The 14360-nt window shown below is 35.4% G+C and overlaps 1 protein-coding gene across 18 annotated transcripts in view; it reads left to right on the top strand.

Annotated features, from left to right (window-relative positions):
* DTNA (dystrobrevin alpha) overlaps nt 1-14360 on the top strand; it is a 213036-nt gene that overhangs the window by 147190 nt on the left and 51486 nt on the right. For 16 of the 18 annotated variants that reach the window (XR_015794029.1, XR_015794028.1, XM_088130800.1 and 13 more), the window contains 3 exons: nt 1314-1480; nt 3186-3310; nt 11976-12056. Coding sequence is in view for 16 of the 18 variants with exons in the window: in XM_088130800.1 (XP_087986926.1) it covers nt 1314-1480; nt 3186-3310; nt 11976-12056 (373 nt within the window). In the remaining 2 variants the exon portion in view is untranslated. The remainder of the gene's footprint in view (nt 1-1313; nt 1481-3185; nt 3311-11975; nt 12057-14360) is intronic. The other 2 variants (XM_088130804.1, XM_088130803.1) reach the window with 1 other exon arrangement.

A 14360-nucleotide genomic window follows, 5' to 3' on the forward strand; every position in this document is an offset into this window, starting at 1 on the left:
CCCTCTGCATCTTTTTAAAGAGTCATTTAATCTTTGAAAAGAAGGGAGAAAAGGACATGCTCTTTCCCAAGAGTAGAGAATCACAAAGGTGGCAGATTTCAGCCTACATTTACACTAGATACATATTTTTAAAAATAAAACACAAATTTTATTATTTATTTATTTAATTAGTTGATAACATAACAGGGCGATCAAGACACCTAGCAATGCATAAGGCAACAAAACACAACAATTAAATAAATATTAAAATACCAGTGCAACAGCTTAAATGATTAAAGAGGCAGAACATTTGAAGAGTGAGGGGCCAAATGTGTCTCCAAATGGAGTGCGTAACTTAGCTTAGGAGAAAGGTTTGCATGTCTGAAAGTGACAGCATCTTTAAGAGAGAGAGATGCAGATCTTAGCATCCAAGGAGATTCGTGACAAGCCCTGCAGAAAGTTACATGTTAAGTAATTTAAGTTTTAAATGTTAAAACCAGCATAAGTTATGCCTGGAAAATAACATTGGGCAGCTAATGCAGACATTTTGTCAGGGTGTGATATGGTCCTCATGCTGTGCTTTGGCCAGCAGCCTACTTCCTGTGCTTTGTATGAGTTCAAATCTCCAGATAAACTTAAGCTTAGTTCCATATAGGATATACTGAAAGTCCAGTCGCTATGCAAACAAGATAAGAACATAACTGAGTGCTTAGTTGGTGCCCTAGATATAACCATGGAAAGCCATTCCTTGGCACTATTATCATCTGGACTTCAAGCAGCATTGAAAAGATTGCAGTTGTTCTTTCAATGGGAGGGCACTCCCCTCTGGGACAGACTGAATTTAAATCCCCATGTCTGCTTTTCCACTAATTACAGTACTATTGTCCTGTCTGGATTTAATTTATGGAACCATGTAACTGAAATTTAATTTATGGTACCATGTAACTGAAAAAAAAGAGTGGTTTGGAATGTGTTTAAATTCCTATAGCATAGACATTTCATTCTGTCTTATCTTTGTAAAACTGGAGTGATACACTAAAAGCATTCATCTCCTAAAATGCAACCATTATGCTTGCACCTTTGATCTATTTTCTTTCCAAGCTGAACTTAGTAGATTTCTTCCCCTAATATTTTCTTTCATATTTTCGCTGTAGTTTCTCTCTTACAACCAGATGATTCTTTGTCTTGAGAGAAAATTGTAATGATTTAAAAATAAATTTGATTTTGAAAATTATAATCACAAGGGGATGTTTCCAAGACTTCTTAATAGCTTCAGTTTTAATGCTATGCTGATTATTTCTTTTCTTTGGTTTGAAAATATATCCCCCCTGCAGTCTTCCACCCTGTTGAGTGTTCCTATTGCCATAGTGAGAGCATGATGGGATTTCGCTATCGATGCCAGCAATGTCACAATTACCAGCTCTGTCAAGATTGCTTCTGGAGGGGACATGCCAGTGGTTCCCATAGCAACCAGCACCAAATGAAAGAATACACATCATGGGTAAGGGAAGGTTCACGAATTACTGCCGACTGTTTGAACTTAGCAGTCAGAGATTTGGAAATGACCGAATCATTTTCCTTAAGATCCCATATAAGAAGCTGACTTTGTTGCCAGTTTAACTAGGAGTTTCTATAATGGAGGAGCCCCATCCGGGTTCCTTGTTCTGACTCAGTTCTGAAATGACAAATGGGAAGAACTGAAAAGTGTGACTACCATCAGTGTGGATTGGAGCAGTCTAACAGGTTAAACTAGATTGGATGACAGGACTGCTGCAGGAGGATCTTGGAATATAAAACTATTTCCACAGTAAGTTACTAATTTTTGCAGGACGTAGTCAAATATGTTGGTTTTTCTCTTGTATTTGTTGCTTGCTATAATAACAGATTTTATATATACTTGCATATATATGCGCATAAACACACACATGCCTATGCTTACACTCATAATACATGCATAATGGAGTGTAGGTAGGATTCAGAAGTAATAAACTATGAAAAATACTGATTTACTGTGAAACTCCATTATATGCTTGTGTAAAATATATATATGCTGTATATTCAGCTCAGTTGTTTAACTGCTCCTTAGCAGTTTACGTTGTCCATATAAGATCTAGTGCCATGGACTCTACTTTATACTCAGCTGAAGTATATCCATATGAGCATTCCCCATTTTCCACAAGTATCTGAAATTATATCTGTAATCCATTGTACGGCTAACACAAGCCACAACTAAATTAATCTAATTCATTAGACTCAAACTTATATATGATAGACATCTATGCACATATTCTTAGCCATTAATTATGTTAGATCAGTAAGATTTGCTTTTAGATATTCAAGAACTGCAGAATAATTAGATTGTAGATTAAACTGTATGACAGAAAAGGCATTATGAAAATGAAACCTTTGTCTCTTCAGTTTCTGAGATGATCACAGCTGCACTATTAGAAAGAATGCAGGAGCCACACTAAAAGTGAAAACTCAGACTTGCACCACAGATATTGGATACAAATTAAACTTTGCAGTACAAAAAGTGTTGTATAAGAAGCTGATGCTTCTGATTTTGTAATCACAAAGAAAAATTAAGGACTGAGGCTCTCTGATGGTGTGCTTAGCAGTACCAGTTAGGCTGCTCATTCAGTAGGTCAGCTCCCATAGAGGACCTGATTCTGCTATGGCTTACAAACTCTCACTTCTTAGACATGAACATCCAACTTTGTAAAGGAGTAGGGTATCTGAATAATGACTGGTTTGTAGACAAGTAGAAAAAATGTGGTTCTATGTTTTCTTCCTAGTCATTTTATAATCAACATGATTAGCTTCCAGATCTGATTTTTCATTAATAGCTATTCAGATGTGTATGCTTTTCCCCAGGCACTTAGAATAATGAGAGCTTAAAGTGGGTTTGGGGCTCATTTGTACCCTCTGTACCCTTTTGTAACATGGGGAAAGGTGAAAGATGAACTGGGAAATATTTATATTTATGCAGGATGTCTTCCGTGAGAGTCAAACCCTCTTTAATGTCCATCAATAGATTTACAAACATATGCTGAGGAGATCATCCAGAGCCACTGAATAAATGGACTTGGGGACTTGATGTATGATAGTAACCAGCAGATTATTGTTTTGTTTTATTTTCTTATCCTTCACTGGTAGCAACAACAATATTCAGTCCTTATTACCTTTACCTTCCTTGTTTCTCCCAGAAATCACCTGCTAAGAAGTTAACTAATGCACTTAGCAAGTCTTTAAGCTGTGCTTCCAGCCGTGAACCTTTGCACCCAATGTTCCCTGATCAGCCTGAAAAACCTCTAAACCTGGCCCATATAGTGTAAGTATTTGCATGCTCTGTGTCATATATGCTGTTTGTCTTGGTTTAAGGGTAAATGGAAAGGAACCTCTTCACCTAATATGATGGTTTACAGAATTACACTAATTCTACAATAAGTATAGTAATTGTAGAAATTATTCACCTATGTGTAACTCACTGTTATGGTACTGACAAATGCAGGGGCTAATTTTTAAAGTTTTTTGTTTAAAATAATTTATTAATTTATTTTGTTGAAAAAGAAATTCCACAATTTATCATTTGGGAATTGTTACTTTAAATTTAAATTTAAATTTCAACACAGCAAATTTAGCATAAGTTATGAACTTATTTAACTTGGTTCTTTCTCAGTAGTAATATATATATATAAGCTAAAAGAAAATGAAAAACAAACATTATTTTTCCAACATGAAAATTATATACACACGCACACATATGCCACTTATAGGCAGTTACTTCCAACAGAAGCTGGCATTATGTATTTTGAAATGAAATAACCTTTGTAATATGAAAAGGGAACCTTGATATTTTAAATTACTTATTCCTGTTTTGCAAGTATACCTCAATTTTTGTAATATTTTTAATATGTATTATGCAGCAAATGTTCTGTTCTTCCAAGGAGTACACATTTTACCATGTAGAAAAATTACACACAGGTTAGGATGATCAGACAAATGCTGTGAATCAGCAAACAAAGTTATGACTTTTGTGTGAAATTATTCAGAGTCTCTACAAAACCTGATATCTATAAATGTCTTAAAATAGGAACATGCAACCTTTTAGATACAGTTGTTCCATATGAAGTTAGGGACAACAGTTCCCTAATATTTATTATTGGTGATGTTAGCTTTGGGGCTTTGTATCTCAAAACATCTGAAAAGCAAAAGTTTACCTATTCTTGCTTTAATGCATGAACAGAGGAACTGTTCACATGATCAATTTAGAAAAGAGAAAGCAGTTCCCTGTATCAGTCTGATGGTGGTGTTAACACAACATACTTTTGAAAACCTTACGTCCATGCAATGCATGTGAAAAAGGGTTGGAGCTTTGATCATGCAGTCAGGGCCACCATCTTGACTTTTCTGACACAAATACACACCCATGTAGGTACTCCTGGTAATATAAATGGAGGTGCCTCCATATAAGAAATTCTTTTCATCTCTGATGAAAACTTCACTATAGCCCTTAATACAAAGTCAGTGCAATCCTTGGATTTGAAGGCAAATGGGTGCTTCAGAGCAGGGAGGGGTGTTCATATGGCCCTTGTCTGTACTTCCTTAAAGCAGATGTGACATGATCCCAGGAAAAGATACATTTGATTTCAGGAATTACAGGCAGGTTCTATCTGTGTGTTCCTGTGTGCTCCAAAACTTTTTGCCCTTGAATTCAAAACCGCTTTCTTGCACAGATGCATTCTGAAGTGATATGGCCTGAAGTGATATGGCCTGGCAGAAACTTCGGTAAAAAGTAAGGGCTCTGATAATTAAAGATACTGTCTTGAGATCTCTGGAGTATCTTCATGACTTATAGATAATTAACTTTCTCCTGGAATTGAGGGGGGGAGATAGAAAAAGATACTAGTTGGAGTTCCTTAATAGTTAATTGCTTACTACAGCAACCACTTTTCCCATTATATCAATAGCTTAATTAATTCAGATATTAGCATAGAGATTTAGTTTTGATGTTGTATTTAACACAATACATTTTGTGCATTTACACTTGCTCCTGTTGCTTGTGTGTAAGTGCAAATAATATTACATTACACAGTAACTTTCTGTGGTTGACTGCACTGTTGGAGTTCACTTAACTTGCTTTGACACAAAGACATTCATATGGATATTAAATACTGTGCAATGATTAGTAACTAAGATCAGTCAAAGAAATGAACTGTTACAAGGCTGATCAATGAAGTGTCAACAATCAAAAGTCTGGGATGAAAATTTTAGAAGCTGTGTTAAAGAGCTGAAATGCACAGTATTTTTTGAAACAGCATCTTCCTTGAGAAATTTGCTCTGTGTAAAATGAACAACCCCAGTATTCATTTAGTTTCTTAGAAGATAAAATGAATTAGATAGTTTTGTTTTGTTGATAAAAGATCCCTTAAATGAAGCAGCTGAAATCAAAAGCAAACAGCTGTGAGAATAATTTAATGGAATACTGTAGTTTTTTTGAACCATGTAATGCTTCAGACTCAATTTGGAAGAAGTGCTCCAAAACACAGGGAGCATGAATGCAGCATCTATTTACAACTCATTAAAGCAGCCTCATCTGTTTTGCACAGCTGCTGAAGGGAGGCCTCTGCTGCAGCTGTGTGATGCTGAAAATAAGCCTGTTGCTATGCTATGTTTATGTTCCTATGTGGTTCTGAAGTACCTCTTCAAAATCAAATCTGAATCACTGCATAGCTCTAATAGTTTATAGATCCAAGTTATAGCGTGTTAATAGGATCTAAAGACTGAACAGCCAATCCTTAATCTGTAGTAAGTTTTGAAACATACCGTATTTTTCCGACAATAAGATGCTAATAATAATAATAATAATAATAATACGATAATAATGTACAAGACAACCCCCACTTTTCCAACCCAAAATTAAAAAATCAATATTTTAAAGATAGTGCAGAACACATTTTTATTTAGTAATTAGTTAACATTTACCTGATACACTCGGTGGGAGGAGGTCCAAACCGTCTCTCTGCAGCTCTATTTCCAGGCTCTTTTGCATAACTGATTACATTCAAGCACGAGTGAAACTGCAGATAGCTTGTCTCTGCAAACAGCCTTCCTCTAATTGGTTTGTTCAGCATCAGCTGACGTCAGTTACATCAGGCTCGTGATTGGAGGAAGTCTGTTTGGGAGACAAGCTATTTCACTCGTGATTGGAGGCTAGCAATAGGAAGAAGCCTCTCTGCAGAAACAAAGTATGGGCAGTTTTGCAACCGTGCGATTCTCGGCTGACTTCCTTGAATAAGACGCCCTTCAGTTTTTAGGGTAAGGATTTTAGAAAAAAGTATTGTCTTATAGTCAGAAAAATACAGTAGCTTTATGATATTTTAGTGAAACCCATCAGCTGGCCCACAGATGCATATTGTAGTAAATTTAACACCAAAAATGAATATATTTTAAACTTTATGATAAACAATTAGCAATCTCGCTTTAAAAACTATAATACTTGGATTAAATGAGTGTGAAATTAATATATGTCAATATGTGAAACTCTATAAATAACGATGACATCACTTCTGAGATCTCATTTCTAAGACCAACACTTTCAACAGTGCAACAACACTTTTAGTTACTTCTTGCCTTCAATTCTTTTTCCCATGAACACAGTGCCACTGGATGCAAGTCACCACACTCTGCTGCACAGCAGATTTGGCCTTTAAAAACAGCTTTTGTTTTTCAGCCTACCAAAAAAAAAAAAAAAATCTGAGAAAGAGAAAACAGAATGAAACTCTTGGGTACAGAGCAGGCTATACATTTTAGAAATAAACGAATAAACTCGGATTTAGGATAAATGACTTAAGTCACAGACCCTAATCTTTTGCTCCTGTATTTTTATGTAGAAGGCAGTGGTACCACTACAGTTAGTTGTAAGATTATCTTTCTAAAACCTGTGGAAAAAACCATAACTGATTCAGATTGGACTGTTTTCAGGTAGATGTGCAATCTCTGTTGGCATTTAACTTGTTGACAGCATGCAAACTAATTGCAGTCTTAATCCCAACCTATTATAGCTGGTGTGGAGCCAATACAGTTAAATCCAAGAAAATATACTATGGTGTGAAAAAGGAAGCAAAGAGTATCTTGATACTCTTATAGAATACTCAGCAATCTGGTCTAATTACTCCCTTCCCATGGTTCAGCTCCATATGTCTTTCATTGACAGTGACACTGCTTTTTATATTTTACTTTTCTGGGAGAGATTGAAAACTTTGTTAAAATAATAATATGGAAATAAAGCCATACAAGTTGCAAAGGCAGTCATAAACATAATGCAACTGACAAATTAGCAATAGAGAATAGATATACTAAATAAAGTCAGTGATGTTTAATCTTAAATGTTAGAAGATAAATTCTGTCATGAAAAATAGCTCTAGGGAAGCATATTTAGAACCCCTTTTAAACTTCATGTAAAGAAAGATCTCTTTCCCCACCGGCAATAATTGCATGAAAATCCATTGGATAAATGCTGTCAGCAATCAAGTTGATTTAAATTCTCTGTTTTATAATGATACAAATAAAGAGAATAATTCCCCTGGTAAATTGTATTATTATATTTCATTCTGTGTATGATGATACTTTCATGAGGGACCTTCAGTGGGAAAAAAGCTAATACTTCTGTTTATATATAGGTAATTGATTTTGTTTTATACATATACAGGTAGTCCCTCGGTTAAGAATACTTGGTTTAAGGATGACCCAAGAACGGAGCCTATTGTAGCAAAATTCAAATTAAATACACAATGATTCAAGTTAAATACACAGTGGTTCAAGTTAATTACACAATACTGTGGAGTCCTTGGGATTCTCTGAGCTTGGTTGTTTTCTTGCAAACGTTTCGTTACCCGGCTAGGTAACATCTTCAGTGTTAGAATGGGATGGGGTTTGCTCTCTGTTTATATACTGTGGCATGCCCTGCCAGTGTTGGTGGGGGTGGGGGTTTTGTTTTGTTTTGTTTTGTTTTGTTTTCTTCTGGTAGTTCCTTGATTAGAGTATTGTTTACTGCTTCATAGTATGTCTGGTGATAATCTTGGTGTTAATCTGCTTATCTGGGTGATGATTGCTGGTAAGAAGATGCTCTGATCTTTTGTCTTCCTTTCTATTGTCTCTTTTGAATAGTGTGTAGATGTTGTTTATCTCTCTGTACCTGTTGATGACAGCCTTGTCTGAATACCAAGCTTCCAAGAATTCCCTCGCATTTTTGGATTTAGCTTGGTCTAAGATGCTGACAGTTTCCCAGTTGAAACTATGGTTAAGTCTGTCCATGTGTTGTGAGATTAAGGAGTTTTCATCATGTCTTCTGACTGCTAATTGGTGTTCGTGGATGCACTCTGCTAGTCTTCTACCTGTCTGTCCTACATAGGGGTTGTTACAGTCCTTACACTGTATGTTGTAGATGACTCCTGTTTTTTCTTCTTGGGCTACTGGGTCTTTTGGTTTGCTTAAGATGTTTTGGAGGGCTTTAGTTGGTTTGTGTGCTACAGAGATGCCATGGTGGTTGTAATAGTCTGTTGGTAGTTTCTGAGACATTTCTGATGTATGGCAGTGTTATCCTTTTCACAGCTTGTGTTGGTTGTGTTGTAGTAGGTTGAGTGGTCAGGCACTTTTTGGTAAAGTTGCGTGGATATCCATTTTGTTAGAAGATGTTATATAGGTGGTCTGTTTCCTTTTTCTGCTGTTCTGGGTTACTGCAGTGTGTTTGTACTCACTTGAATAATGTCCTTACATAGCTCCTCTTGTGGGAGATTGGGTTGTTACTTTGGTGATGATTAGTGTGGGTTGTCTTCCGATAAACTTGGGTTTCTAATTTACTGTTGTTTCCTCTGCTGATGAGGATATCCAGGAAGGGTAGCGTGTTGTTGTTTTCTTCCTCTCTGGTGAATTTTATTCCTTTGAAGATGTTGTTGATGGTTTCATGTGTCAGTTTGATGGACAAATATACCAACAAATGAGAGGCACACCCATGGGATCACCACTGTCAGGACTCATAGCAGAGATTGTAACACAACAAAAACTATAGCACTTCCACACATACAACCTAAAATATGGATCAGGTATGTAGATGACACCTTTGTTATAATAAAAAAAGAACAACTAGAGAAAACATATGAAACCATCAACTGAGAATTCTGAGAATTAAAGTTCATATATCTAGAAAGTGTCCAGATTAGGAAGGATAATCTATAGCATTTAACATATTTTTCTGTAACTATTAATTGTTGATTATCAGGAGTGTCTTACTATCTTGTTTATATAACATATAACAAAAGAATTGAAAATACTAATTTATACACATCAAAGATCAAAAAGTAGAAAAGTATTTCCATGCCATTTCACAAACCGCTCTTGGAATTTACACTAATTTTGATTACAGTTCACAGTATAGTATAATCCCTCATGCATTACGGATTGTTTGCTTCATATACTGATATTGTTAAAAAAAAAAAAACAAGTACAAGGCATTAATCTTCTAAAACAAATTCCATGCTTTTTAATATCCTGGCCCTTGTGTATCTCTGCCTGTCCTAGTTTCATTAACTTTCACTTTCCAGTAGCCTCAAAAATTGTTGTAAAATGTTGGGGACACTTACATTTTAGGCTGAAAGAATACAGGAGCAACAAACAGAAAGGGGAAGAGCGGATGTCATTAGTACTGAGAACTCAGCTTTTTCTTCTTGCTGTTTTTTAACTTATGTATTTAGTTCTGTAAAAGCAGTTATGAGTTTGCATATGTATGTATCAAATTCACTCTGTAACATCTGAATTTAAACAACAGGTAAATATTATGATTTGTAAACTTCAAATATATTAGACGTTCAGTTATGTTAATATACAAAGTAGAAATTATGGGTTACACTTTATTTTATCTCTTCACTATAAGATATATATATATATACTGTGTGTATGTGTGTATGTGTGTGTGTGTGTATAAAATAATCAGAACTATTGCCCTACAAGAGATATATATCACTACAAAATGGATGGATGGATGGATGGATGGATGGATGGATGGATGGATAGATAGATAGATAGATAGATAGATAGATAGATAGATAGATAGATAGATAGATAGATAGATAGCACTAATCTGCTCTGGGGGGCTAAGGAACCTTTTGGAACACTTCTGGGAAAATATGGAGATAGGAGGTTGGAAGAGGTAGAAAGAAAACTCCCATTAAAAGTCTCCTCAATTGACAGGAACTAGCCCCATGACAAAAATGGGCAATAGTTCTGATTTTATAGATGTGGATTTGAAATATTCTAGATGTAAGAGCAGTAATGTCATCCCACAACATGGCTAATCAGCACACAGTCCTACTAATGCTTTGCTTACAAGATCAGAATATTAACTGTAAGTTCTTCTACTGTTTAAAAAAGCAAGACTGAATCTTAACTAATAAGGTTCTCTTACTTTTATTTTGGCTGCAAAAGAGACACCTGGTAAGTAATGCATTAGCCGTTCAAGCATTTTAATGAGGAGGAAACAAATCTTATAAGGATTAGATTGTTTTATGAGCTGGGAGACTCATAACAACTGTTGAATATTATCTGCCTTTCAAGTATGATTTTCATTTTTTTAAGAAGAGAAACTAAAGACCAACCTGACACATAGGTCCTACTGCACATATTAATTAGTTCTATGTAATATATATATATATATATATATATATATATATATATATATTTATATTTCTGTTTTCTCTTTTTTGCTGCATGAATAAACTGCCTTAAAATACAGAAGAGAAACAGATGGTTAATTCAAGTTGAATGTATATTCTGAAGCCCTTTTTTCTGGTAGTCACAAAGAAGATATATTTCCAATAAGTCTAGCCTTCACCAACCTTGCTTAATATTATGTTGTTGCCCTTCAGAACATCCACAGTATGGATGTCTGCCATATGAAAGATGTTACATGTGCAGACAGAAGCATATTGGCTTCCACGTGGCTAAGAACACAGCATTATCAGGAACCTCGCTCACATAACAGTCAGTGTCTGTGTAGTTTCCTCGCAGATTAGGGTAGAAATCTTGTGAGTAGTGATGTAATTTAGTAGGGGATAGAAATTAATTGGAATATTTATACGATAAGTACTTGTCCTTTTGAATGCCTGATATAGAGCTGTCTGGCTTTTCAAAAATGCACCATTTTTCTGTCAAATAACTTAAAGCCTTTTGAAGGAATTCAATGTTTCTAATTTATTGAACATTTCTGTGAGCTTTTTTGGAAAAAAATTACCAGACAGAAGGGAAAAAAAAGAAAATTTCCATGGATTACTTGAAAAGAATTTTTAAAAAGTGTTATTTGAGGAACCACTTCTCCCCAAGAAGTGCCTGTCCCGTCAGATCTGGTAGAGAAGGCATGCTGCAGATCCGGTCTGCTAGGGAACCACCTGGCAGTCCCAAGGGGGCAGGCCTTTTCTGCTGTGGCATCTGCCTTATGGAACATTCTCCCCTTCCCTCAAAGTGAGGTTACCTCCATCCCTGTTAATGTTCAGGAAGTCCATCAAGACCTGACTATGTCATCAGGCCTAGGGGTCCCAGGGGACTGGTGAAATTCTAAGATGGCTCCATCACTGGGATTGATATTCACTCTCTCCTGTGCCATGTGGTCTTTATACTTTAATAATGATTGTTTTATATTTTTAATAATGACTCTTTAATATATTTATTTTTAATTACTTGTACGCCACCCAGAGTCACTTTTTGTGAGATGGGCGGCCATATAAATAAGACAGACAGATAGATATATAGATAATATATTTCTAAACATTAAGCCTGTTAATTCCATGTAAAACTTTTCATTTTTTTTAATGTAGAAGAAGAGTATAGAAGCAGGAGATTCTGCAGTCTTATTGACTGATAGCATTAACTTAGGTTTTAAATTCTATATTTCATACTCTGTTGTTTACAAACAAAACATTTTAGACTATCTATCTTCTTTCAAGGCCTCCTAGACCAGTCACCAGCATGAATGACACACTGTTCTCCCACTCTGTTCCCTCAGGAAGCCCTTTCACAAACAGAAGGTGAGTCTTCCTTTCACTATAATTAAATGCATGCTTTTTGAATTTTAATTTCAAATCTTACTATGAAAAAACAGTAGAAAGTAAGCATTGAACCCTTTTAATTTTTTTGTTTAAAATAGGTTTGGTAATTTGCACTTCCAAGGGCTGATGTAACTCCTGAACTTCTTTTTTAAAATGGAAACTACTGTGGTGTAAACCCTAAAACAGATTTAGATTTTGTAAAGAAAAACCCTCTCTGCTTCCCCTCTGAAAAACAGGAAAAAAAATTCCACTGAAAATTCTAGTTTGGCCAATGCAACCCCTTCCCACTTTTCAATATTGCTTTGCATACTGCAGCTCTTACTACCTCTCCAAAAGGCTAAATGAAGCTCCAAGCCACCAAAAGGTTGCCTGTATCTGTTTTAAAGTACAAAGAAAACAACATTATATCTATGTATTATTACAACTAAGTTCAGGCTTTTCATTCACCACTGAGGTCAAGGAAGAACTCAGATTGTCTTGGAACAAGACACTGACCAAATCTAGACAGGCCTTGTTTCAATAAACATCCACTATCAGAATTAACATATATAAAACATCAGTGTTAGAATAATTAGTTCAAGTTAAGTGACAGTCAAACCTCATTAAAAAAATTCCCAATATCGTAGTCGGTCTAGGTGACACCCAGTCACTCCATGCATGCTCTGTGGAATAATTCAGTTTTGACATTTTTCTGAATGAAATCAAGCTGGGACAAGTCTTAGTTAGACCAGGAGGCTATTCCAAAGGGTAGGAGCTACTACCAAGAAAGAACACCTCTGCATCTTAGCCTCCTTCACTTTCTGGAAGTGGAAACAACAAGCAACTGTTTTTTTCCAAGGATAACTCTGCTGGTTGGATTGATTAAAATTAGACAGTGTGATCCTGCAGATATCCAAATGCCAAGAGATACAGGCGTTTGTATTTTCAACTGCAATAGATTATGATTCACCTGCAATAGATTATGATTTGGAGAAGAAACAAGAAAAAGATTCAAACACTCCCCCCTTCTCTCACATGCCCGCATTAGGAGGAAACCTCTTGGTTTGTTAAACCAGTTTCCTATGACGTTCACACCAGAAAATTATATTTTAAGTGTTTCTAACCAGCGTTCCAACAATGAGTTGAAATCTTGATTTGTAGGGAAGACTGAAACCCCAGTTTCCTAATTTAGACTCACAGAAAGAGATGTAAAATACCAGAAAGCCTTCTCTGAACATAGATATGCAAAAATGGAGAAGGAGAACCTAAATCTATTTTCTTTCCACTAAAGGTTCATTTGCTGGACTATAAATGGTTTGCTTAGAAATATTTTTTTGAAAGTAGTGATCCCAAATTAAAGATGCATGAGAAATTCAATCTTTGTGAATTCTATTTTAAGTGGTCCTCATCTGCATTTTCCAGCCCAGCAGAACATGGCAATTAGTAGTTTACATTTTTCTGAATATTGGAGCCATAGTTCTTAGCTCAAAAAATGAGCAAAATGTGTGTATCTTGACAGAACATACTTTAAAATGCATTTTAAAAATGCATTTAAATGTAACTATTTGTGCAGACTTTTCTTTAAAAAATAATCACAAATTAATGCATAAAATAGATTTATGAGCAAAGATATAAGCAGGTGATATAAATCAAGAATAGAGGATCCACTTAACTCTATCCAAGCTGATTCATTTTTATTTATTTTTATTTATTTATTTATTTGTTTATTTTACTGGATTTATAAGGCTGCCCGACTCAATGACATGACTCTGGATGGTATAAAGCAACAAAGAACAAGCCATAAACCAAAAAAAGAACTACAAAATGTTAAAACGTATGCAATATATAAATATGAATATAAAATACAGAATATAAAATGGCAACCAGTGCTATAATAAAAACAACCAAAAGGAGACTCTACTCAACTGGCCCCAAATGCCTGGGGGATTAAATGTAGGGAGGATGTCCATAACGTAGCAAGTGGATATGCACCTTTCATCAGCTTAATGCTGAAGCTTCCGCAGGACAGATTGACCAGTATCCTTAGAAACAGTAGGTATTAAAAACCGAGAAGCATATGAGGGCATACTGAAAGGTTTACCAGGAGATTTAATTCTTTTACCTACCCCTACTTCACATTCATGCACTTAATCCCTCAATATTTTAATTAGGAAAAAGAGAAAACCATGCAGTGAGAATCTCCTCTACCTTAACCTATTGTTCTGAGGATAGTGCAGTTTATTTTATACAGCACTGAATGCTGAGAACAGAGTATAATGCTGCAAATCGCTCTAAGGATTTATT

The sequence above is a fragment of the Python bivittatus genome, unplaced genomic scaffold, assembly GCF_059951505.1.
Source record: "Python bivittatus isolate LINGU-HERP-01145 unplaced genomic scaffold, Pbiv_v1 ctg000840_np1212, whole genome shotgun sequence".
Taxonomy (NCBI): Eukaryota; Metazoa; Chordata; class Lepidosauria; order Squamata; family Pythonidae; genus Python; species Python bivittatus.